This window comes from Felis catus, chromosome A3, assembly GCF_018350175.1.
Source record: "Felis catus isolate Fca126 chromosome A3, F.catus_Fca126_mat1.0, whole genome shotgun sequence".
Taxonomy (NCBI): Eukaryota; Metazoa; Chordata; class Mammalia; order Carnivora; family Felidae; genus Felis; species Felis catus.
This window is the reverse complement of record NC_058370.1, coordinates 135,658,136-135,682,015: the sequence shown is the minus strand read 5'-3', so window position 1 is coordinate 135,682,015 and position 23,880 is coordinate 135,658,136. Positions and strand designations below refer to the sequence as shown.

At 47.0% G+C, this 23,880-nt stretch overlaps 1 protein-coding gene across 12 annotated transcripts in view; it reads left to right on the top strand.

Annotated features, from left to right (window-relative positions):
* The window catches only part of RNF144A (ring finger protein 144A), a 339,972-nt gene that overhangs the window by 5,993 nt on the left and 310,099 nt on the right, over positions 1–23,880 (top strand). For 3 of the 12 annotated variants that reach the window (XR_006596034.1, XR_006596035.1, XR_006596036.1), the window contains exons 1-2: positions 20,938–21,012; positions 21,598–21,793. The exons of 3 other annotated variants lie outside the window; for them this stretch is intronic. Coding sequence is in view for 1 of the 9 variants with exons in the window: in XM_045055007.1 (XP_044910942.1) it covers positions 20,790–20,850; positions 20,938–21,012; positions 21,598–21,793 (332 nt within the window). In the remaining 8 variants the exon portion in view is untranslated. Of the gene's footprint in view, positions 1–19,571; positions 21,794–23,880 lie in introns of those variants that run through there. 6 more of the 12 variants (XR_006596038.1, XR_006596037.1, XM_045055007.1 and 3 more) reach the window with 5 other exon arrangements.

Below are 23,880 nucleotides of genomic sequence, written 5' to 3'. Positions count from 1 at the left end.
CCAGCCTCTTCCCTGCCAAGTCCTGGCTTTCTCTGTCTCCCATCCGCGGGCCGAAATGTTCTCTCTACCAGGTGCTTCCATGGCAACTTTTCCTTCAGAACCTGTGATTGCCCTTGAAACTCTCTAATCTAATTTTAGTGATTTATGTAACCGTTTTATTTCCTCTGCTAAACCGTAAGCCCTACAAGGGTAAGAACTTACTCATTTTTGCATTCTCTCTGCGCACGTCATGCAGTTTCTAAATGCGTGTTTTTTGTTAAGTGGCTGAATACAAGATAAACCTGGCTCAGAAGGGAAACCTTGGGTGGACTGTTGGTGAAGAAATCGGATTCCAGTTTATGTTCTGTACTCCAGCTTGACCTGAGCAAATCGAGAGGGTTCTCTCTTTGGGAGAGGGTCTGAGCAGTGCGCTTGTAGGACGGTGAGAAGCTGAACGCAGGGCAGGCGGGGGTCGGTTGGGGTCGGAGAAGGGAGGGCTGTGGGCTCCAGCCCTGTCGGTCAGGGATACAGGGAGGAAGACCTTGCCGGTCCTGGGTCCTCCAGTTGTGTAGACAGCAGACGACGTCAGTTTGAGTGTGAGACAAGAGCTCCTAGTAGGAGACTGGGGTGCTCTGGGTAAAAAGGCGGCCGGAGTTCCCAGGAAGAGTGTTTGTCGGGTAAATGCTCTGTGGGCCCCTGAATCGCACGGTTCTTTGCCCGAAGGGATCACAGAGCAGCTGCGGAGATCCTCTCGCTGCGTGTAGAATGTTCCGTGTGTTCTCCGCCTCTGAGGAGTCTGTTGAGTGCCCTGCACCCTCCTTTGGTCTGCGGTGACGCCTCCCATTCTGTGGCATGACACAGGGTGTGGCGCCCAGGAGCGGCTTTGCTTCGGGAGGCGTGAAGGCGTGGGGGGACCCTGAGGGCCGCCGTTGGTTATGTCAGCGAGCAGGTGGAGAAACCGTAAACCGACGCTTCCCGACGCCCCGATGGCCACACGGTGCGTCCTGGTAGCACGCACGCGCTAGCACAGCGGAATTAGGAGCTTCCGGGAGGCTCTGACCCTGATCTTGAACTTGTTGGCTAAAACCGTGTACACGTCTTCCTAATTGCTTGACAGACAGGCGGCCCCAGTGCCCCGTGTGGATGAGACCGCTCCGCCGAGATCACACTCACCTCTTCCTGCGTTGTGTCTCCACGAGGCATTAGCTGCAGGCCCCGGGATCCCGGGCCCTGTGGTTTCCCGAGGCCAGAGGGGGGCGGACAGGGCCCGACGTTGCGGAAGAAGGAAGAAAAGAAGGTGTTTTTAATCCCGTCGGCTGGTGGCACCTGAAGAAGCCACCTCTGGGTCAGGGTGCGCTCAGTGCGCGTCCCGCCAAATTCCTGTGTGGAAACCTCATCCCCAGTGCGATGGGGTGAGAGGCGGGGCCTTTGGGACGAGCTTAGGTCGTGAGCGGGGGCGCGCTCATCCACGTGATTAGCGCCCTTATCACCAGGCCCCAGGGAGCTCCCTCGCCCCGTCGGCCCTGTGAGGACACAGTCAGTGGGTGGCTGTCTGGACCGGGCGGCGGGCTCTCCACAGACACCCCGGATCTTGGACTTGCGGCCTCCAGCGCTGCGAGAAGTGAACGCTTCTGTTTACCAGCCACCCATCCCGTGGGGTTCTTGGCACGGACAGATACAGGCAGCAGTGGCTGGTCGCCAGTCTGCTGGTCACATGTCGACTCGACCGCCTGCGGAGACCCCTAACGAGGTCACATGCGCAGATACCGGGGGTTAGGAGTTCAGCGTCCCTTCTGGGGACACGGTTCATCCCATGGCACCCCTACCAGCGTCAGGTCCTACACGCTTGTGTGCATTCGTATGTTACTGTATGTTTGGCCTGCAACGGGGCACCTGTTAACACGCACTTAGCGTGTTTCTGGGTCCTCGACGGCACGGGGCCCTCTCCGTGCTGCTGGCCAGAACCGGGTTCCGCTCTTGCTGTTACCTGCATCCTCAGCATGCTGTCTTTTGCCCTCATGCTGGGTACCCCCGGGGTCCAGCCAGCTCTCCCCAGCTACCGGCTCACATCCGTGTCTGAGGTGGCGTGAGAGGGGGGCTGCGTCTGTCCTTTTTATCAGGGAAGAACAGGCTTTTCCCAAAGCACCACGGCACAGGGGCGTCTGGGTGGCTCAAAGCGTCCGACTCTTGATCCCCAGCCAGGTCATGATCCCGTGGTTCGTGGGATCGAGCCCCGCGTCGGGCTCTTGCTTGGGATTCTCTCTCTCTCTCCCTGTCTCTTTGCCCCTCCTCCTCGTGCACTGCTTCTCTCTCAAAATAAATAAACAAAACGCAATAAACAAAGCACCGCGGCTGCCTCTGCACGTGTCTCCTTGAACCGGGCTGCCCGGCAGGTGAGAAGCAGCCAGAACCTGGAAGCCCGTCCCTGAGAGACTGGACGGGACAGACCATGAAGCCAGCGCCCCAGTGGTGCCTGGCCAGACTGTGCTGTCATAAATTGTCCCTGCTTCTCTTACCTGTTCTGTGATAGGCAGGAGTCCTCAGGGGACGAGGTCCAGACCAAGGTGCACGCGGCTTACGTCTTCTTGGTGTCTTGCCAATGTCAGGTGAGCACCCTGAGTCTCCTCTGAGTATTTGTGGTTTCAGGTGCCCTGGGCACCAAGGAAATCACTGTCCCGTCCTGTTGATTTCTGTATGCCTGTGCGGCCGGCACCGGCTAAATATCTGTGGAACTTAACCCGGCATCTTCCCCGTTCAAAGACATCTGAGGCCAGAAAGCAGTCTCGTCCATTCCTTCTTTTGTTTTTTTGTCCATTCATTCGGCAAACCTCCTCGGTTCCAAGGCAGATGAAGGAGTACGGGGGGGAAGGCGAGGACAGGGCGCGAGGGAGGGAAGGGGGCCGGCGAGGCCCTTCCAGAACAGATGGGGTGCGCTGTTCTGTAATCAGCAGGCAGGTATGCGCCCCGTAAGCTTTTGGAATTTCATAAATTCCAGTTTCGTGGGCGTAAAAACAACCAGGCGGGACACACAGGAATCCCTTTTCATCGGGCATCACCGCTCACCCTGCACTTTCCCTATTTGTGAAGGAGCTCAGCACTTAAGGTGCGTGCTGTTTTGTTTTGTTTTTATGTTGAATGAATATTCACTGAGCCCTCACCCAGGTACTGGGCTGGGGACTATGCAGACGGGAACATGTCTCAGGAGGAAACGTTTTCAGTTTATTCTGAAATGGACGTGCTCTTCCCATAGCAGCATGGTGGCCAGGGGGACAGTTCTTATCTGTTAATACTTTAATCGCTCCCGAGACTCTTTCTTCGCTGGCCCCACGCCCTGCATCCGTGACAGTGACCTTGTTTTCTTTCGGTTCCTGGCCACATGCAGTGGGTGCGGACTCTCTCCAGGGGACCAGCTCACCACCAGCTTGGGCTGTGCCCCGCCGGCCGAGCACACAAGGCTGTTCCTTGGAAGATGGTGTTTATCTCGGGGAGGCAGGACCTCCTCCTCCGGGTGGAGCAGAAGCAAACTGGACCGGACAGGCAGAGGGGAGCGCAGGTGGAGGACTGGGCTGGCTGGGCGGTAGCTGCCGGCTCGACGGGCTCCCGAGCCCCGTGCTGTGTGGCCCGTCCCAAGGGACCCGGTCTGTGAGCGTAGAGTGTAGACAGCACCCAGGTCTCGAAGATCTACTGTGAAAGACAGAATATGTACGTGTGAAATATCTCAGTAATAACTTCTGTATCAATTGCATGTTGAGATAATTTGACTTTATTTACATACAGTGTTGACTAACCCTAATTTTCCTTGCTTATTTTTCCTTTTTAAAAAACCGTGCCGGAAAGTTTAAAATCACAGATGTGGCTCACGTCATATTTCCTTACTGTACTTGCCATAGCGCTGGTCTGGAGGGACAGGGCCGAATACCTTTCTTTGGAGGTCCACGGGCCTTCTGAACAGCTCCTGCCCCTCCCCCCTCATAGAGGGCCCGTGTGTCCTCGGACGGGCTTCACCAACACCGGTTGGCTGCACAGTAGCGTGTCTGGCCCTGATTTGGGCCGTGTTCTCATTGTCACTCTGCAGTGACAATGTCTTGAGTTTAGCCCCAGATACTTGAGATTCCTGCCTGATTTGGCACATTTGTGCCTCCCTGGGATGTAGCCTGTGTCATTCAGATTCAACTCTTCAGGGGACTGGGCTCAGGTCAGTATCCATTCAGATGCACATATCCTCGGACTTTTTTTTTTTTTTTTTTCAGTGTATAAAATGAGGGGGTCAGGTTGGACAAACTTAACACCAAGGTCCTTGAAATTTGCCTCCACTGTCACCTTGGAAGCAGGTTAACTGCCACAGGACCTCCTGATTGTCCCCCTTCCCTGGAGAGGGAGTCCACCTGTCACTCTCACAGCCCCTGCTGTGATTTTTCCGGAACGTTGGCCCTCTCCCTGCCCCCCTGCAGGGATCAAGTCAAGCGTACTCCGGATCTCCCACAGGGTAGAGCCCAGCGAAGGCTGGTTGAGAGAAGCCTGTCCCCACATTTTGTCACTCTAGCACCTGCTCCCTAAGTCAGCGTGTCTCAGCTTAGTCTTAGCATACGAAACTGAGCTGCCCTCCAGCTGGTGAGCCCCTCGCCCAGGACAGCTCTCCCCGACCTCCTCCCTGCCGCTTGCCTCATTCCCGGAAGCAGTGCCTTCCTCACGGCACCCCCACTTTTCCTCAGGGCACCCCTGCTTTCTTAGCTTCCCAGTGATTTCCTCTGCATCTCGGAAGCATGTGGGTTCCCCTGGCTGGTTCCACTCTCTGTCCTGTTGTCCCTGGCTGGCTGTGTTTCTGGCTGTCACCTGACACGCCCCTGTGGTCCAGGGCGTCCCAGGGTACCCACCGCCCCCGCGTCACCTGCTCCTCCCTGCATCCCTGCTGCCTTCTGTCCCGGTCATCCTGCCCGTCTCCCGCCTGAGCTGGGACTCAGACTTCCACACTTATTTGTCACTCTTTCTTGGGGTGAACGTGCTGCCAGCTGGGCTCCTCGAGGGATTCCCAGCACAGGACCTGGTCCGCTTAGCTTCAGGACGTTAAACTTTAAAAAAAAAATTTTTTTTAATGTTTATTCATTTTTTTGAGAAAGAGAGACAGAGCATGAGCCGGGGCAGGGGGTGGGGGGGAGGGGGCGGAGAGAGAAAGAGACACAGAATCCGATGCAGGCTCCAGGCTCTGAGCGGTTAGCAGAGAGCCCAACATGGGGCTCGAACCCACGAACCTTGAGATCATGACCTGAGCTGAGGTTGGACACTCAACCGACTGAGCCGCCCAGGTGCCCAGTATATTAAACTTGTAACTCAACTCGATACATTAGAAAATACAAAGGATCTTCAGATCTGCCCCAGGGTTTATGTGTTCGGTTTTTCTAAAGCCTACTCTAAGGTGATTTTTAAGACTAATGGCATCTATAAACTGACCCCAGTGGCAAACACCCTTAGCCGAGCTGCTAGTAAAGAGAATCATCTGGATGCCACAAATGTAGTTTGTGTGATTTTCGCTTCAATTATATATGGATCTTTCCGTGTGTGAGCTCTGGCTACGTTATCTACACCATACTGTTTCTCTAGAAGTCAGTGTGGTTACAGTATAACTACCATTATGTGACAATAAATAACTTGAATGGTCAGAAAGATTTTTCTTGGTAAAGACGAACTTCTTATGTAAAAGAATTTCTAAGAGGAATAGGTTAAAGGCACATTTGCTAATACGAAGTGGGCTCTGAGGCAGAGCAGGAAGTGGTTAAGAATAAATTATGCTGCCTCAGCAGAAGGCAGGCGTTTCTAGGCCTAAATAGGGCTGGGGTGGGGGAGGGGACTGCTTAAGGATAAATGCATGATTTTCTTTCTTTTTTTTTTTTTTTAAATGCATGATTTTTATTCGGGACCGCAAATACTTCAGACAGTTGCACTCTGGGCAGCATAGCTCAAGGAAGCCATAGTAAATGTGGGCAAAAAGAAATCTTCAGGCCCAAATGTTTCTCTTGTTTGTTTTTTTAAGCAACAGCCCCGAATGGAAAACATCTAAGTATGGTTATGTAAATATCCTGCTCTGATGAGATAAGATTTTTGGAGATTGTGGACATGGGAAAATGTTCGTAATATATCATGAAGCGAAAGCAATCAGGAGACTGAACTACTGTGTGCAATATGTGTTCAACCTTGGAGAATATGCTGAGGAAAGGGATCATAACTCATCAGGACCGTGGCGTTTTCTTCTACTTTTGACTCTGTATTGTGGTTCTGTCTTATGGTGAAATACGTGATTTTGTTTTTAACATTTTTTTTAATTGTAAATCTTGCCCACCAACACACCTGCCTACATTTTGTTGGTTCAGAAGCAGCAGATACATATTTCAACAAATAAGTCAACTGTCTCCGGCCGGACGTGGACATTTCGCTGCCGTGGGTTTGACGAGGAATGGGTAATTAACAAGGAGAAGGCACCCTGTTATCGATAAATGGGAAAGAAGCCATCGGAACGCACACATTTCCCCCGCGGGGGCTTTTACGTCACAGCTGTGCAGGTCTGACCAAGGGCAGCTGACATCAGTTGGGTGTGACGGTGTGGCCCGAGGAGCACCTTACGGTTCAGCCGCTGTGGTCACGACTTGAGGGGAACGGAGCACGACCGCCAGGCAGGGGCTCCGGGGCTTTGGATCCTGTTCCAGTCAGTGCCCACGGGGTCCTCTGCAAAGACCTTGAACCTGTCTGGAAACTTCCCATCTTATTCATCTAAAAAGTGAGAATAGTACTTGGATGACTGCCTTTTCCGGGCTCCTGCAAGGATGAAATCAACCGTGATTAAGAAAACTTAGAGAAACCATTTAAGGCGTGTCCAAAAAGCAGATTCACAGATGACCCCTTGGGTTTGGCAGGTGCGAGATGTGAGGAAGTGGGGAGGGCTGCGGACACTCCAGGAACGCTGTCTGCTCTCCCCAGATTCATCTGGAAGACACTTTCTGGTTGAATAAAATACTGCACTTCTGGTCTGCGAAAACGGAAACCATTAGGCCCATCAAGGCTGCTATTATTTTCTCTAGCTTTTCAACTAAAACTAGGGCAGCCTAAATGAACTGATGCCGTATTTCTTCCTTTCCCTGTTTTTCTCTTTCGGTGGTGGTTTTCCTTCAAATTTTCAGTGACGATGCCAGCAAATGTGGCATTGCTGGTGGACGCAGGACGTGTACCTGGCCGTGGGCTGAGTTCGCCACGACTTCTTATGGAAGGCATACACCCCTGACATCTTCTGGACCCATCATACCCTTCACGATTTTAGCCTGACTAGACGTTTATCAATTTTATTCATCTTTCAGGGAACCAGATCGTGATTTCCTGTTGATGATTTCGTTGATTTCTGCACCAAAATTTATGTCTTTTCTTATGCTTGTTTGAGCTTAAATTGCTTTCCCTTTTTTTTTTTTTTAGTTTATTTATTTTGAGAGAAAAAGACAGCGCGTGCGAGCCAGTGGGGAAGGGGCAGAGAGAGAGGGGGAGAGAGAGAATCCCAAGCAAGCTCTGCCCCAGCAGCACAGAGCCCCATGTGGGCTTGGACTCATGAACCGTGATATCATGACCTGAAATCAAGAGTCGGACACTTAGCTGACTGAGCCACCCTCGCGCCCCTTAAATTGCTTTTCTAACTCTTTTTTCCCAAAGAGGAAGTTTGGAGTAATCACTTTAGATCATTCTGATTTTCTTTAATGTTTATTTTATTTTTGAGAGAGAAAGAGCATGATTGGGGGAGGGACAGAGAGAGAGAGAGAGGGAGACAGAATTCAAAGCAGGCTCCAGGATGGGGCGCCTGGGTGACTCAGTCAGCTAAGCATCTGACTTCAGCTCAGGTCATGATCTCACAGTCTGTGAGTTCGAGCCCCGCGTCGGGCTCTGGGCTGATGGCTCAGAGCCTGGAGCCTGTTTCTGATTCTGTGTCTCCCTCTCTCTCTGCCCCTCCCCCGTTCATGCTCTGTCTCTCTCTGTCCCAAAAATAAATAAACGTTGAAAAAAAAAATTAAAAAAAAAAAAAAAAAAAAAGCAGGCTCCAGGCTCTGAACTCTCCGCAGAGAGCCCGATGTGGGGCTCAAACCCGTGAACCATGAGATCATGACCTGAGCTAAAGTCGCTTAAGGACTGAACTACCCAGGTGCCCCTTAAATTGCTTTTCTAACTCTTTTTTCCCAAAGAGGAAGTTTGGAGTAATCACTTTAGATCTTTCTGATTTTCTAATATATGCATTTAATACTACAAATTTCCTGGGGTGCCTGGGTGGCTCAGTTGGTTAAGCATCCGACTCTTGATTTCAGCTCAGGTCATGATTTCACAGCTCATGGGTTGAAGCCCAGTGTTGGGCTCTGGGCTGACAGCATGGAGTCTGCTTGGGATTCTCTCTCTTCCTCTCTCTCTCTCTCTCTCTCTCTCTGCCCCTCCCCCACTTGCTCGTGCTCTCTTGTACACTCTCAAAATAAGTAAACAAACAAAGCAAAAAAAATACTACAAATTTCCCCGTAAATACTGCTTTTGCTACAGTATACATACTTTGATAAGTTTTATTTTTTTTTTTTTCATTCAGCTCAAAATGTTTAGTAATTTCTTTTGAGGCTTCTTGTTTGCCCCAAATGTTATTATTTTTTTTTAAGTTTTTTTAAAGTTTATTTATTTTTGAAAGAGAGAGAGCGAGTGAACATGAGCTGGGGAGGGGCAGAGAGAGAGGGAGACACAGAATCTGAAGCAGGCTCCAGGCTCTGAGCTGTCAGCACAGAGCCTGACGTGGGGCTCAAACTCAAGAGCTGTGAGATCATGACCTGAGCCAAAGTCGGACGCTTAACCAACTGAGCCACCCAGGTGCCCCTGCCCCAAATGTTATTTAAAAGTCTATTTAATCTCCATATATTTGGGGATGTTCCAATTTTCTGTCATTGACTTCTGGTTTAATACCATTGTGATGTGAAAGCAAAGCTTATACGATTTTGGCTTTGATTTTTATTTACTAAGGTAGCTTTTATGGCCTAGAATGTTCCCTATGAGCTAGAGGAATGTGCATTCTATTGCTGTTGGATGGAATATTCTATGTGTCAAATAAATCAAGTTGACTGTTAGTGCTGCTTGGGTTAGCTATGTGTTGACTGATTTTCTGCCTTCTGGATCTGTCAGTTACTGAAAGGAGGGGTGAAGTCTCCAGCTATGATCGTGGATTTGTGTATTTCTCCCTGCAAGGTCTGTCAGTTTTTCCTTCTGTATTTTGATGCTCTGTTGTTTGGTACATACATGTTTAGTGTTATCATGTCTTAGAGAACAGACCCCTGTATCCTTATGTAATGTCCCTGTTTATCTCTGATAATTTTTGTTCTGAAGTTGGCTTTGTCTGAAATTAACACAGCTACTCCAGCTTTCTTTGGATTATGGTATATCCTTCTTTACCCCTTTCATTTTAACCCGAGCCTTTTTATTTACGGGGTATTTCTTTAGACAATATAGAGTTGACTCTTGCTTTTTTTATCCACTTTGAAAATCTCTCCTTTAACTTTTATCCAGTGTGTTCAGACGGTTCACATTTAAAGTGATTGTTGATACAGTTGGATGGATATCTACCATGTTTGCAATTTTTTAAGATATTTTATTAAAATGTTTTTAATGTTTTTATTTATTTTTGAAAGAGAGACAGTGCATGAGCAGGGGAGGGGCAGAGAGAGAGGGAGACACAGAATCGGAAGCAGGCTCCAGGCTCCGAGCTGTCAGCACAGAGCCTTACGAGGGGCTTGAACTCACGAACCATGACATCATGACCTGAGCTGAAGTCAGACGCTTAACCAACTGAGCCACCCAGGCACCCCTTAAAGACTTTATTTTTAAGTAACCTCTATACCCAAAGTGGGGCTAAAACCCATAGCCCCAAGATCAAGAGTTGTATGCTCCACTGACTGAGCCAACCAGGCACCTCGTAATTGTTTTTATCCATTACACCTGCTCTTTTTTCCCCCCTCCTTCTTTTTACTGACTTCTCTGCTTCTGAGTATTGTATATAATTCCTTGTTATCTCTTCTGTTAACACATCAGTTATACTAATTTCTAACATTTTCAGTGGTTGCCCTAGAGTTTGCAATACACATTTGCAAGTAAACTTAAGCCCAGTTCCAAATAATACTCTACAGCTTGATATGTAATAATGTTATCTAAGATACAGAGTATTCCTTGTTCTGGTCTCCCTTCCCTTATGACTTTCCTGTCATTCATTTCCCTTATCCATATGCTATAATCACTCAATACGTCGTCATTGTTATTGTTTAAGCCATTTTCTTTCAGATCAATTTAATAAGAAAAATAAAGTATTTTAACTTGGCTTGTCCCCTCTCTCTCTTCCTGTGTTTATGTTCCTCTGAGTTTCTAACATTTGAACTCTCCTTCTCTCTGAAGAACATTTAACATTTCCTGGAGTGCAACACAGTTGGTCCCACATTGGTCAGTTTTTGCTTATCTGAGAGTGTTTCTTTTTTGTCACTTTTGATGGATAGTTTTGCTGGAAATAGAATTTCAGGTTGCTGGTAGGTCTTCTTTCAATGCTTGAAATATTTCACTCTGTTCTCTTCTTGCTTGTATGGTGTCTGAAGGGAGCTCAGACCTGATTCTTGTTCCTGCTCCTCTAAAGTACCAGTGTTTTCCCCTTCTCTGGCTTTTTTTTTTTTTTCAAGATTTTCACTCTGTCTTCGATATTTGCCATTGACCGTGATATGTAGGTGTACATTTTTTTTTTTACCCTGGTTTGTTATTTGAGCTTCCTGAATCCAGGGTTTGGCATCTGTCATTGATTTGCGAAGTTTCTCAACCATTCTTGCTTCAAATATTTTTTGCCCCCATCCTCTCTTTTCTTCCCAGTATTCTGGTTATGTGTATGTTACGTATTTTGAAATTATCCTACGGTTCTTGTATGTGCTGTTCTTTTATTTTTTCCTGTTTGTATTTTAGTTTAGAAACTTTTCTGTCAAAGTCTTGAGGCTCGCTGCCTTTTCTGTCTGCTGTGCTCAGTCTACTGGTGAGCCTGACAGAGGCGTTCTTCATCCTTTAACTGGGTTTTCATTCTACCCTTGTCTTTGATTCTGTCTTTAAAAGTCCATCTCCCTGCTGGTTATAACCCGTGTGCTCGTCTGCTTTTTCTCGTAGTGCCTTTAACCTATTCATCCCAATTATTTGGAAGTTCCCTGTCGGATGGTTCCAGTATCTGTGTCCTGTCTGAGCTTGGTTTCGATGCTTGCGGCCCTTGCAGATTGGGATTTTCCTTGCCTTTTGGCCTGCTTTGTGTATTTTTCATTGTCGTCGATATCTGGGCGTGATGGATCTGGTGTAGGAAGTGACCTCAGTGTGAGGTTTCAGGTTCATCTGGATAGGAGCTGAGTTGTGTTCCTCAAGGGCAGAAGCGGTGGGTGCCGGATGCCCCAGGTCCTCTAGGGGCCTGTTTTCATCTGGCCTGTGGTCTTCGGGGGTTTCTTCCTCGTTCAGCAGCGTCCCTTTCTTGCAGCTCTTTGAGCTGTCACCCATCGTGATCAGATGGGACCCTGTGAACGGGCGCTAAGTTGAGGGGCAGGAAAGCGTTCTCTGCTCTCAGGATTCAACCCCAGGCTTCCAGCAGGCCTGTGTAGCCAGCCCTCTCCAGTGTTCCTGAGCCGTCTTGCCGCTCCTCAGGTGAGCTGAGGAGGAGGTGGGGCTGGGGTCGGGTCACTGTCCTTCGTCAGGTGGGGAGACTGTGTCACGTGGACCACCCCACGCATACTTCGCTTGGTTACTCTCCCCCCGGCCTGAGCTGGGGCTGGGGATGTTCTTGGCCCTTTGCCGTGCGATCCTAGTGGGACTCCTGGCGGGGCGGGGGGTCAACCCACAGATACGTGGGGTTCTCTCAAGACTGTGGCTCCTCAGAGTTTCCTTTTCACTCTCGAGCTAGTGCATCAGACTCCAGCAATTCGTGACCATTGCCATGCAGGTGTTCCTGTCAGTTGTGGCCCTGACAGCCAGCAGATCTCGGCTGTGACTCTCTTTGTCTCGCCTCTCGCCAGATTTTGGGGGGGTGGGTTGCCCTCTGCCCCGTTTTCCGATGGTTGCAAGAAGCCCTTGATTCTTGGTTTGTCCAACCTTTTCTCGCGAGGATGCGACCAGTGGCCTCCCTGCGCTACATGTGTTGGACTTGAAACTTCAGACTCCCACCCTCCAAGTTTTATACCCACACGTGCTCCTCTGTCTCGCTCACGTCTCTTGCCCTCACAGGCCCCTTGAAGGCGTTGGCCGTGGTAGAGGACAGGTCATAGCTGGACACAGGACACACTGCAGCGTGAAGCCAGCCAGTTTTGTGGGTCTGGGCTGCGACTTTCTGACCTCTGAGTAAGAGGTAATGAACCCTCTATTCCCTTCCAGCTCTGAATCTAGCATTCTGTTTCTTCTAAACGACTTAGGACACCTTGCAAGATATTCTGCACAGGTTGTGTGTTCAAAGTTTCCAGTTGACTGATAACTTTTGCACTACTGAGCAGAAAATGCTTCTCTGGATAATCTTTGCGGGGATCGTTTCATTTCTCTGTCATCTTTGGGGCGTGATATAATGGGTTTACAGATATTAGGCTTTTCAAATATTTCTGAAAAAAAAGTGACAGTGAATGACTTGGATAAAATATTTCCGGGAAATATTTGATTTATGTTAGGGTTTTTTTTTCTTTTGTTTTTTTTTTAAAAGATGTCAGAACATTTTATTTTATTTTATTTTATTTTAACGTTTATTTATTTATTTTGAGAGGGAGAGCAAGAGAGCGGGGGACGGGCAGAGAGAGAGGGAGAGAGAGAAAATCCCAAGCAGGCTCCGTGCTGTCAGCACAGAGCCCGATGTGGAGCTCAAACTCACAAACCGTGAGATCTTGACCTGAAGCCGAAACCAAGAGTTGGATGCTTAACCCACTGAGCCACCCAGGTTCCCCCTAAATGTTAGTGTTTTAAAATGAAGTACAGGGGCGCCTGGGTGGCTCAGTCAGTTAAGCGTCCCACTTCGGCTCAAGTCATGATCTCGCAGTTCATGGCTTCCAGCCCCGCATCAGGCTCTGTGCTGATACCTGGGAGCCCGGAGTCTGCTTTGAATTTTGTGTCTCCTTCTCTCTCTGCCCCGGCCCCACTCACACTCTGTTTCTCTCTCTCTCTCTCAAAAATAAATATTGAAAAAAAAATGAACTACAAGAGAAGCCAGCTATAAATGGTCACTGACTGTGTTATCCCAATTTTATGAAAGATCCAGAATAGGTAAAACCATGGAGGCAATGCCGATTGCTGGCTGTGAGCAACTGGGCAGAGGGGGAGTGGAGAATACCTGTTTAGTGGGTAATGTGTTTTATTTTGGAATGATGGACATGTTTTGGAATCGGATGGAAGTGCTGACTGCACAGCGTTGTGAATGTGGTAAATGGCACTGAATCGTTCACTTTAGTATGGTTAATTTTCTGTTATGTGAATTTCACTTCAATAAAAAATATATAGTACATTAAAAATGAAAAAACCCAGTAGTACAGGAACTTTCACAATGCAAAGCCCTTCTTTCTCCTGCCCTAGGCCTTTAGCCTCCTATCAATTTCTTACATATACTTGCACACCGGCCCCCCTCACCTCCCTTTTTAAATGGGAAATACGGCCTATTGCTTTTTTCTACTTAATCTGGAGATTTTTCCCCCTATCAGCACATAAAATCTACCTTATTTGTTTTCAGACTACATAGTCAAAGGAATTATTTTCTAAGTTCTTTAACGTTGGTGTATGCTTTATGTCATCATTCCATTTTTTTTCCCTGCAGTAATGCCTGTACTATAACAAGCTTCTTATTTTGTTCCTAATTCAGTATCCAGTCGGGTAAATCAGTCAGCCCTTTGTGCAAGCAGGTTTAAAGCTGAGAATCAAATTCCTTTTTATGAGTCATTTCTCAGAATCAGGAATGATGGTGGAATTAGCCAAATGCCTTCTATCACAACAGGAGAATTAAAAAAAAACAACGCATTTAATTAATTGATAGTCAATGAGCCAATGAATTTGTTCCATAGCTAATTTCACAAATGTCTCCATTACTGGAGAATGTGTTTTATTTTCCCCCAGAGGAGACAACGGTGGAGTAAGTCATGCCTGTGGGGCTCTCTGTCCCCCAGCGTGCTCGACCACTAGTGACAATGCCCGTAGACAGAGATCGCTTTCTTGAAGCTGGACAAGACCTCTATTCATAATAAACTCAAACAGATGGCACATGCGAAAGCCTCCACTCATTGGGGCTGCACAGGCCGAAACGCATAGATCTGTGTTGATTTGGGGAACAGTAACTTCCACGTTAGGCAGCAGCTAAAAGAAATTCTCAGCTTGGGAATGGAAAGACTGGGGAGAAGCAGAGGGATTGCCTTTGGGTTCCTTTTGTGTCTGTGTGTGGAAAGAGTTGGAGGTAAGTGAGCACGAGCCTGTGCTGATGACTGCCTAACACCAAGTCTGAAAGTGCATTCACCACGAAGAGGGGGACAGAGGAGGCAGAGACAGCAAGGAGAAGCCTGAGCTTCTACTGACTATTCTCCGCACAGATGTCAGAGCAAGCCTCACACCAAGAATTTGCTTCAGGGACCCGAGAATGAAAAGCAGCGGGGTCTTTCTGTGGGATTTTAATTCAGACTTGCAACATGTTGTACTTAACATGGTCTTTGGTGAGGCCAAAGAAAACGAATTATTTTCCTTCAATGTGTGTTATCTCATGGGTAATACATCAAAAATCTTTAGCTCTAAAAACATAAGAGTTGTAAAGGCAGAAAGTAAAAAAAAAAAAAAACAAAAAACCAACAACAAAGAACAAAAAAACGCAACAGTTCAATTAGAAGTAAAATGAAGGGGCGCCTGGGTGGCTCAGTCGGTTGAGTGTCCGACTTCGGCTCAGGTCATGATCTCACGGTTCGTGAGTTGGAGCCCCGCGTCGGGCTCTGTGCTGACAGCTCGGAGCCTGGAGCCTGCTTCAGATTCTGTGTCTCCCTCTCTCTCTCTGCCCCTAACCCACTCGCATTCTGTCTCTGTCTCTCTCAATAATAAATAAAGATTAAAAAAATTTAGAAGGAATAAAATGAAGAGTAAAATTCCCTTCAGTCTAAAGTGATTAGCAGCAAGTTTTTTTTCTTCTTTTACGTTTTTCTAGAACCTTTATGTGTGAGTGTCTTACTTAAATGTATATTCACAGATTGGATTATTGTAAAAATTGTACTGTGTCCTATTATTTGCTGTTATGTCATAGACATCTTTTTATACCAACCCCTGTAGGTCTGGCTCATTCTTTACTTGTATGGATGACACAATATAATTTATTCAACTTGTCCCTCCTGATGAGTATTTAAGTAGATTTCCAGTATTTGCTTTTGCAAATAAGTCTACCAAGAATATGTTTTTACACACATAGGGAATATTTTTGCCGATCTATCCATAGAATTAATGCTTATGGTGGCATGTGGGGGTCAAAGGTACTCATGTTGTATATTTGGATCTGTTTTTAATTTATTTTACAAATGGCACCCATTATCATACTCCTAAGAAAATAAATGGAAGTTCCTCTCACACCACACTCAACAATATTGAGTTTTTATCCAGCAATGTTGCATTTTTAATCATTGCTGCTCTGACGGCATCTTTTCACCCCGTTTCTTTAATTAGGAGTGAGATCCAGCATCTTTTCAAATACTTATTCATGTTGTTTCTCTTTGTCTATTTGTTCACATCCTTTTCCAGCGTTTCTATTGCAGTGTTTTCTATTGTTGTTTTTTCTCCTTTTTCTCCTTTGTCAATTAGGGATGTTAATTGTTTATTACATGTAACAGGAACGATGCCAAGTTTTTCACTTATTTCTTATTTCACTTATGGTATTTTTTTTTTACCATATAGAAACCCAATTTTTATAGTTAGATCTTTATGACTTCTTTACTTTTGAGGTTTGCTGGTAAAGTTGTGGTTTTACCTCAAGGCACTGTTAGGAGACACAGCCCATTTTTTTCTCATGTGCAGCCTGTGTCCCAACACTAGTTGTGAAAGACCAGTGTTTCTCTAGTTGTTTGGAGACCACAGAGTATCCACATAGTTACCTGTCTTCTCATCTGTGAATACAGCCCTTGTGCAGTGACTGTGTTCTTGCCAACGTGCACCTGCTACTGGGTCAGCGAACACATTTATCAGGATGGGGTCGATGCCTCTTTCTTCTCCTTGCTGCTTCTAGACCACTGCCCCTCTTCCTCCCTAAATATCCCCTGCTCCCTTGAAACATGAGCATCAGACTTTCTCATCCCCATCCCCTCTTGTTGGAGCCTTATGCTGACCCCCCCGGCCCTCCTCCATGCCTACTGAGGATTTTACCAACAAGTCCCATGTCTGCCTTCCTGTTCCTGCATTTGCAGTATTTGTCTACACAGAAGATCATTCTAAAAGTAGGATCCTGTTTAAAGTCCATAAAGAAATAAAGAAAGGTAGGTTCCTGTTTCTCCCTCGCCCTCCTTTCCGGTCATCTTGGCTTCTGTCTTACGGCAGCTGCCTGTTCCTGGAGTGGTACCTGGTGGTTCTGACACCGGGACGCCTAGCGCCAACTCGGATCACCATCGTCCCCCATGGTAGCTATCCTCGTGCACCTGAATACTTCATCCCTGCTGTGACCGGCGGCCCTGCTTCCTTCTTGGTGTTCGCTGCCCCCTTACCTACAACCACGTTCCTTTTCTTTCTGGAAAGCGGTCCTTTCTCCTCCTTCCCTGGTTACCTGGCAAAAGCCAGCTTTGGCTAAAACACGGTTGTCTGCTGCTGTGTGCTTGCACCTGGGCTGCTGCATGGGGCTGGGCGCAACGCTCATCCCAGCCCCCTGCCACCCTGTGTCCGACCACTGTGCTCCCTTGGCAGGCTCCAGGAGTCCCGGTGTTTATCTGCTATATATGTATGTACATGTAATATCTGACTGTATGCATGTGTGTGAATATAATACCTGCGTGTGTATATGTATATGTGTAATATCTGAGTGTATGTACAAATGTGTACATGTATAATATCTGAAGGTACATATACTATCTGAATGTCATTATGTATGATGCCTGAGTGTATATGTGTGTGTGTGTGTGTGTGTGTGTGTGTGTGTGTGTGTGTGTATGATACCTGAGTGTGTATATGTATATATGTAATACCTGAGTGTATGTATATATGTGTATAAATACAATATGTGAATGTATATATAACATATGAATGTTATGATACCTGAGTGTATGTATATAGGTGTGTGTGTGTATATACATAATACCTGAGTGTATGTATATATGTAATATCTGAGTGTATGTATATACATGTACGTACGTAAAATCTGGGTGTATATATATTTAATATCTGAATGTCATTATGTATATCCGAGTGTATATATGTGTGTATATGTAGAATACCTAAGTGTATATGTGCATATGCGTATATATCAAATTTCTGAAGGTTTTGAATGCTTATCCCTAGCCCCGTTTTTTTTAGTGATTCTAGCTGTTCTTTGGTGAATTAATTTAACGAAGAAGAATCTTATATATACGTGCTAACAGGACCCGTTTATGTATTGACGGACATACAATTGGTGAAAGAAATAAATGAGTAGAGTAACCTCTTTAATGCGTATTTTTGCGCCAGTTTGGCTTTCTCGGGCTATCCCAAACAACCGAATCCTTTGTTCGTAATTCGATGTAGCGTCGGTGTTCACATAAAGGAGAGAATTAATGAAATTGAAATTACCACAGGGCGTACTCTTACAACAGGAGAAGCCTCATCCCATACTTTAGTACAGCATATTTGGTTCCAGCAACGAACACTTCAAATGGCAACCACTAACACAGTTAACTTTTTTTAAGCATTCAAAGGGTAACGGATGGACGTAAAGATTCCTACAACGTCCGAACTCCTTCAGAGCAAAGTCGTATCCCATCCATTTTAATTTTTAAGTTTTGTTTTTCTTTTTCGTAATCTCTACACCTAGGGTGGGGCTCCAATTCCTGACCCTGAGATCAAGAGTCGCACAGTCCTCCGACCGAGCCGGCCAGGCACCCCACATTCCATCCATTTTTGTATCGCTCCTACACGGGATCTCAGCAGATGGTAGGAGGGCAGGAAAGGTGGATCCCTGAGTAGCTACCATTGGTGTTTCGGCTACACTGCAGTCTGCGCGTTCCTGGTACCCTGCAGAACTGTGCACTAACAATAGCAGGGCTTGTGGGGAAATGTCCGGATAGGGACTGGCCACTCACTCTCCGTGCAGCTTCGTAGGCAGAGCACTGCTGAGAGCTGGATACCCGGGTGATCGAACCCCGGCTGGAGGCTGCCACAAGTCCTACTCAACACGGACAGGAAAGCCAGCGCAGGAGATGCTACAGGTCTTTCATTCCTGCCTGTGTTGTGCCGGGGCAGTGCAGGGGCCGGCAGCTCCCTGGCAGTGGGGCTCTGGAAAGGTGGGGTCGGGGGGGGGCGGTTTGCAACCTGCGAACAGCCCACAAGCCACGTGGGCTCACAGCGCACCCCTCCGGGTTGAGAGCTCTGCATGCAGCCTCCCTTTATAAATCTTTGTAAAAGGCGGCTAGAAAAATCTCCTTTGCCAGCGCACCAGCTGAGCGGAGGGCTTTTCCTTTCCTGCCGGAGATTATAATTCTACTTCCTGGCTCTTCTAACCTGGGAAAAGTGCAGAAGCAGGTAGTAGAAGACTGTCTCGTATTGTGCGTTGTTGGAAGCGTCTGAATGTATTGCCAAGTAAAGGTGGACAGTAGACTTGCAAACAATGGGATCACGTTTTCCGGAGTCGGTATCTTGATGCCTCGGGACCAAGGAGGTGTAGCTTTCTGCGGGTCAAGAGGTTTGCTCTGTGCCAGGGCCAGGTGATGCTGGGGGCAGGTCGAACTCTCAGCCTTAACTTGGAAGGCTTTGGACTCAGGCGCTCGGACGTGAACATCGCAAGAGAATGCATTTGGGAAAGCTTGTCACGGGAGAGAGCAGCGAGGAAGGAGTAGCTGTGGGTTTATCCATCGGGATGTATCTCCTGTCTACTCAGATTTAAACGTTGCCTGCTCTCTGTGCCCCTCTTTGAAGTGACTAGAAAAACGGAATTGATTTTGTGCTTTGCTCCCTGACCGGAGATGCCTAAAAATAAGCCAAGTTCAGATGCTGGTGTTGAGTTCCTGAGCAGACACTGTACTTGAGGAAAGAGAGTTTGGGAAATTGAGGAGTTATCTTGCCTTACTCTTTTTTAGACTTTTTCCAGTTTTTTAAAGTTTATTTATATAAGTAATCTCTACGCCCAATATGGGGCTCGAACTCATGACCCTGAGATCAAGAGTCACATGCTCCACCAACTGAGCCAGCCAGATGCTCCTGATGTTTTTTTTTTTTTTTCTTTCTTTCTTTCTTTCTTTCTTTCTTTCTTTCTTTCTTTCTTTCTTTCTTTCCTTCCTTCCTTCCTTCCTTCCTTCCTTCCTTCCTTCCTTCCTTTCTTTCTTTAAGTTTATTTATTTTGAGAGGTGGGGGCAAGGGGCAGGGAGAGGAGAGAGAATCCCAGCAGGCTCCACGCTGCCAGCACAGAGCCCGATGCGGGGCTTGAATTCAAGAACCTTGAGATCATGACCTGAGCCCAAACCAAGAGTCAGACACTTAACCAACTGAGCCATCCAGGTGTGCCTCTTTTTAAAGGATAGTTTCATTGAGGTTAAAATTCATCATTTTAAAGTACAGTTGACCCTTGGATCACATGGGTTTGAACTGCCCGGGTCCACTAATATGTAGATTTCTTTTGCTAAATACAGTCCAGGACAGTCAATGTGTTTTCTCTTCCTTATGATTTTCTTAACAGCATTTTCTCTTCTGTACCTCACTTTGTGTAACAATACAGTATATAATACATACAACATACAAAATATGTATTAATTGAATGTTGGACTTTTTTTTGTGCTTATTGGACATTGAACGGCTTTTTTGGAGAAATGTCTTTTCAAACTTTTTGCCCATTTTTGATTTGGGTTATTTGTCTTTTTACTGTTAAGTTGTATGAGTTCTTTGTATAATCTAGATACTAGGTCCCTGTCAGACATATGTTTTGTATGTATTTTCTCCCCTTGTTTTTTTTTTTTTTTTACTTTATTGATGGTGTTTTTTGACACATGAAATTTTAAAATTTATTGTTTATTTTATTGTTTGCACTTTTGGTGATATATTTAAGAAACTGGTACCTAATCAGAGGTCACACGGATTTACTCCTCTATGATCTTTTTCTAAGAGTTTTGTAATTTTAGCTCTTATGTTGAGGTCTGACCCATTGTGAGTTAATTTTTTATGAAAGTTATAAGGTCTGTGTCGAGATTCATTTTTTGCACGTCAGCACCATTTGTTGAAAAGACTGTCAGTTGCCCTTTAAAACGTCATGGAATTCTTGTCAACAGTCAATTACCCATGAATGTATGGGTTTATTTCTGAACCGGCAGTTTTAATCCAGTGATCTCTATGTTCTTATGCCAATACCACACTATCTCGATTACTGTAGCTTTTTTTTGACATCGGGAAGGGCAACTCCTCCAACTTTGCTTTTCTTCTTCAAGGTTCTTTTGGCTATTTTGAGTCTCTTGGATTTGTATAGGAATTTTAGGATCAGCCTGTCGATTTTGAAAAAAAAAATGAAAAGAAAATGGGAAACGGATTTGAATAGGGATTACATTTGAATCTGAAGATCAGTTTGGGGAGGATTGCTGTCTTTACTGGTTTCTAGCCTATGTGCACTGATGTCTTTCCATTTATTGGGGTATTTGAAGTCTTACAATGATGGCTTTGGTAGTTTTCACGGTACAAGCCTTACATATCTTTTGATAAATTTATTTGTAACTATTTTATTCTTTTTGATGCTCTTCTAAAATGTGTCTCTTCTTTAAGGGCGCATTTTTAAAAGCCATTCTACCAGTTTCAGCCTTTTGATTGGAGTGTTTAGACCATCTTACATAATTACCGGTAAGGTAGAATTTATGCCTACCATTTTGCTCTCTATTTCCTATGGGTCTTGCGTCCTTTGTATTCTTTTATTCCTCTAGTGTGCTTTCTTTTATGCTGAATAGTTTCTTGAATACCGTTTTAATTCAGTTGTTTATTTTTTTACATATTTTAAAATTATTTTCTTAGCGGTTGCCTTAGGGATTACAGTCAACATAGTCTTGTCTTATCTGTAAGCTTTTCAGTGGACCTGAACCTTTGCCTATAGGAATCCGATTAGGAGAAGTCCAATGGCTGTGAACGGAAAAGGAGGGGACAGAAGAGAGAACCGGGGACGATTCGTTATCTGAGAGTTACTTGTGTTGGTGGATTTATCTGTTAACTCCTTGGTGGAATTATTTATACCACAGACCTCTCCAGTGAACCAGGATACTTACCAAATGTTGGATCTGATACAGTTTCTAGTAATCGTATCAATAGCCTTCCCTCCGGGTTTGGGGATTTGAGAGGCTGGTGCTGGGGAGGCTGGAAGTCAGCGTGGTGTCCTTTCTGCCTCCTCCTTGCAGCCTGCTCTCTGAGCTCCTGTGCTGTCCCCACGTTTCCCAGGTGCCGAGCACCCTGCTGAGTGTGGACCGCTCCAGGTCCCCACGTGTGGAGGGACCCCAGGGCCCGAGACCTTCTCCCACGTTTCCGTGAGGGTGGCCGGTCACGAAGGGAGGGGCCGGCTGAGTGCACGTGAACGTAGCAGGACACCAGGATTTGGCCAGAAGACGTTCCTTTCCTCCCCCAGGACTTCTCAGAGGTAATTTTGAATTTGGAAAAATGAAAACCTTCATTTATGTCTTCTTAGCGGAACCTCAGCCACCAGAAAGGCTATAGCCCTGCCTGGGTGGATTTCTCCATACCTCTTAAGCTGCACCATGGAAACTATTGCCTAGTACAATTGTTAATTTTGCGGATGGTTCTCAACATATTATGTTAAGCTATTATAGTAATTAGTACTTTATGAAGATTTACACATGGGCCCTCATTTACTGCTTGTAAGAACCCGTGGGGTCCATATTGCTCGTCTCGCTTCGTAGACGAGGAAACCGGTTCAGAAGATGTAGCGAAGGTCTCACCGATTGATTAACTCATCGAGAACCAAGGGTTGTGCCTGGTGCTGTTCTCACTCAGGACACACAGTGAACTCAACAGACACAAGCCCCTGCTTTCAGGGAGCTCCTAGTTGAGTGGGGGTGCGAGTGGAGGATGGGGGTGGGGACGGGAACAGACAGACCACAGACAGCCCCCAGTGTGAAGAAGGAAATTGTATGTTTCATTACGAGGCGCGAATGTTGTGGAGAGAAGAAAAAGTAGACCAAGTTTTGGAGGGTGGAGGAGGTTGCAGTTTGAAAGGGGGTTGGTCAGGAAGGGCTCATTAGAAAGTTGCCACCTGAACGCGGACTTAAGGAGTTGTGCTAACTAACCACTTGGTGTCTGGGACAAGAGCATTGCAGTTAGAAGAACAAGTGGGTGCAGAGACCCACTGGCGTGCTGGAGAGTCACCAAGGAGGCAGGGTGGCTGGAGGAAACCAGCAGTCACAAGTGAGTTGGGGGGGTGGTCGGGAGGTTGGTTGAACAGGAAGCTGATCATGTCTAGCATCGCAGACTGTTGGGGAATTCTAGGTTTTATGATGGGCAATCAGTGCAGGGTGTTAAGCAGGGGACGGACAGGATCTACATTGCATTTTCGTAGGTTCATTCTGGCCTCTGTGTCCACATGGGAGGTAGGGGTGGAAGATGTGGGTGGACCAGGTGACCGTTGAGAGGCCAACAGAGAAATCCATTAGAGTCGTTCAGACAAGAGATAATGGTGGCTTTGCTCTATGGTAGCAGTGGAAGGAGCGAAAAGTGGTCACATTCTGGATACAGTTTGAAGACAGGGTCCTTAAGATGTCCTGGCGGAATGGGTGTGGGGTGTGAGAGGAAGGGGCAAGTCTGTAAGTGTGTTGAGGGTTTTAGCTGGTCACTAGACGGAGCTGTCACCCATGGAAACAGGGACGTCCGCAGGTAGAGGAAGGTGGGTCACGAAAAGAGTAGAAGTTCGGTTCTGAGCGTGTGGAGAGGTTGTAAGACAGATGCTGAGTGGACAGGTCCATACAGATCCGATGGTGGAGGCCGGTGATCCGGCTGGGGTGTAGTGGGAGTCTTGGACCTGTGGTTGGTTGGTATTTAGGGGAGTAAGATCGGATGAGATCCCAGCGAGAGGAGAGTTTTGAGGACTGGGCCCTGGGACATTCCAGCTGTCGGAGGAGCAAGCAGAGAGGAAGAGACGGCAAAGGAGACCAAGGGGGGACAACCAGAGACCAGGGGGAGACCAAGAGCGTGGCATCCTGGAAGCCACATGGAATCATCTCAGAAGCGGGGGGTTCTGAGCTGATGGCGCAGGTGAGGGGAGGGCTGAGAAGTCTCTGGGGTCGGCTCCGTGCTGGTCACTCACTGGTGGCTCTGGGAGCAACACGGAGGTCTGGTGGCTGTGGGCCCAAAAGCGCCATTGGAGTGGTTGCGGAGAGAAGGCCCGAGGGGAGGACCGGGAGACGGATGTTGACAGCTGTTCTGGGCCGCCTGGCTGCAGAGGGAGCGGAATAGGGGGTGGTGTCCGGCGGGGTAAATAAGGCCAAGAGAGTCAACTTTCAGTTGGAAGCGTTGGCTCTTGTGCCGTGGGCGGCGGTTCAGTAGAGACTGAAAAACTGGGAATGTTGGAAGGACCTTGCTGACCTCATTTCTTGAGCAGGTGGGAGGCGCATCTTGTACTACAGCGCTTGCTGGAGGAGGAGTGCAGATAGTTAGGGGTGGGGGAGGGGCCGAGGACAAGTTCGGGGTGGGGGGAGCGGGGAAGGGGCTGAG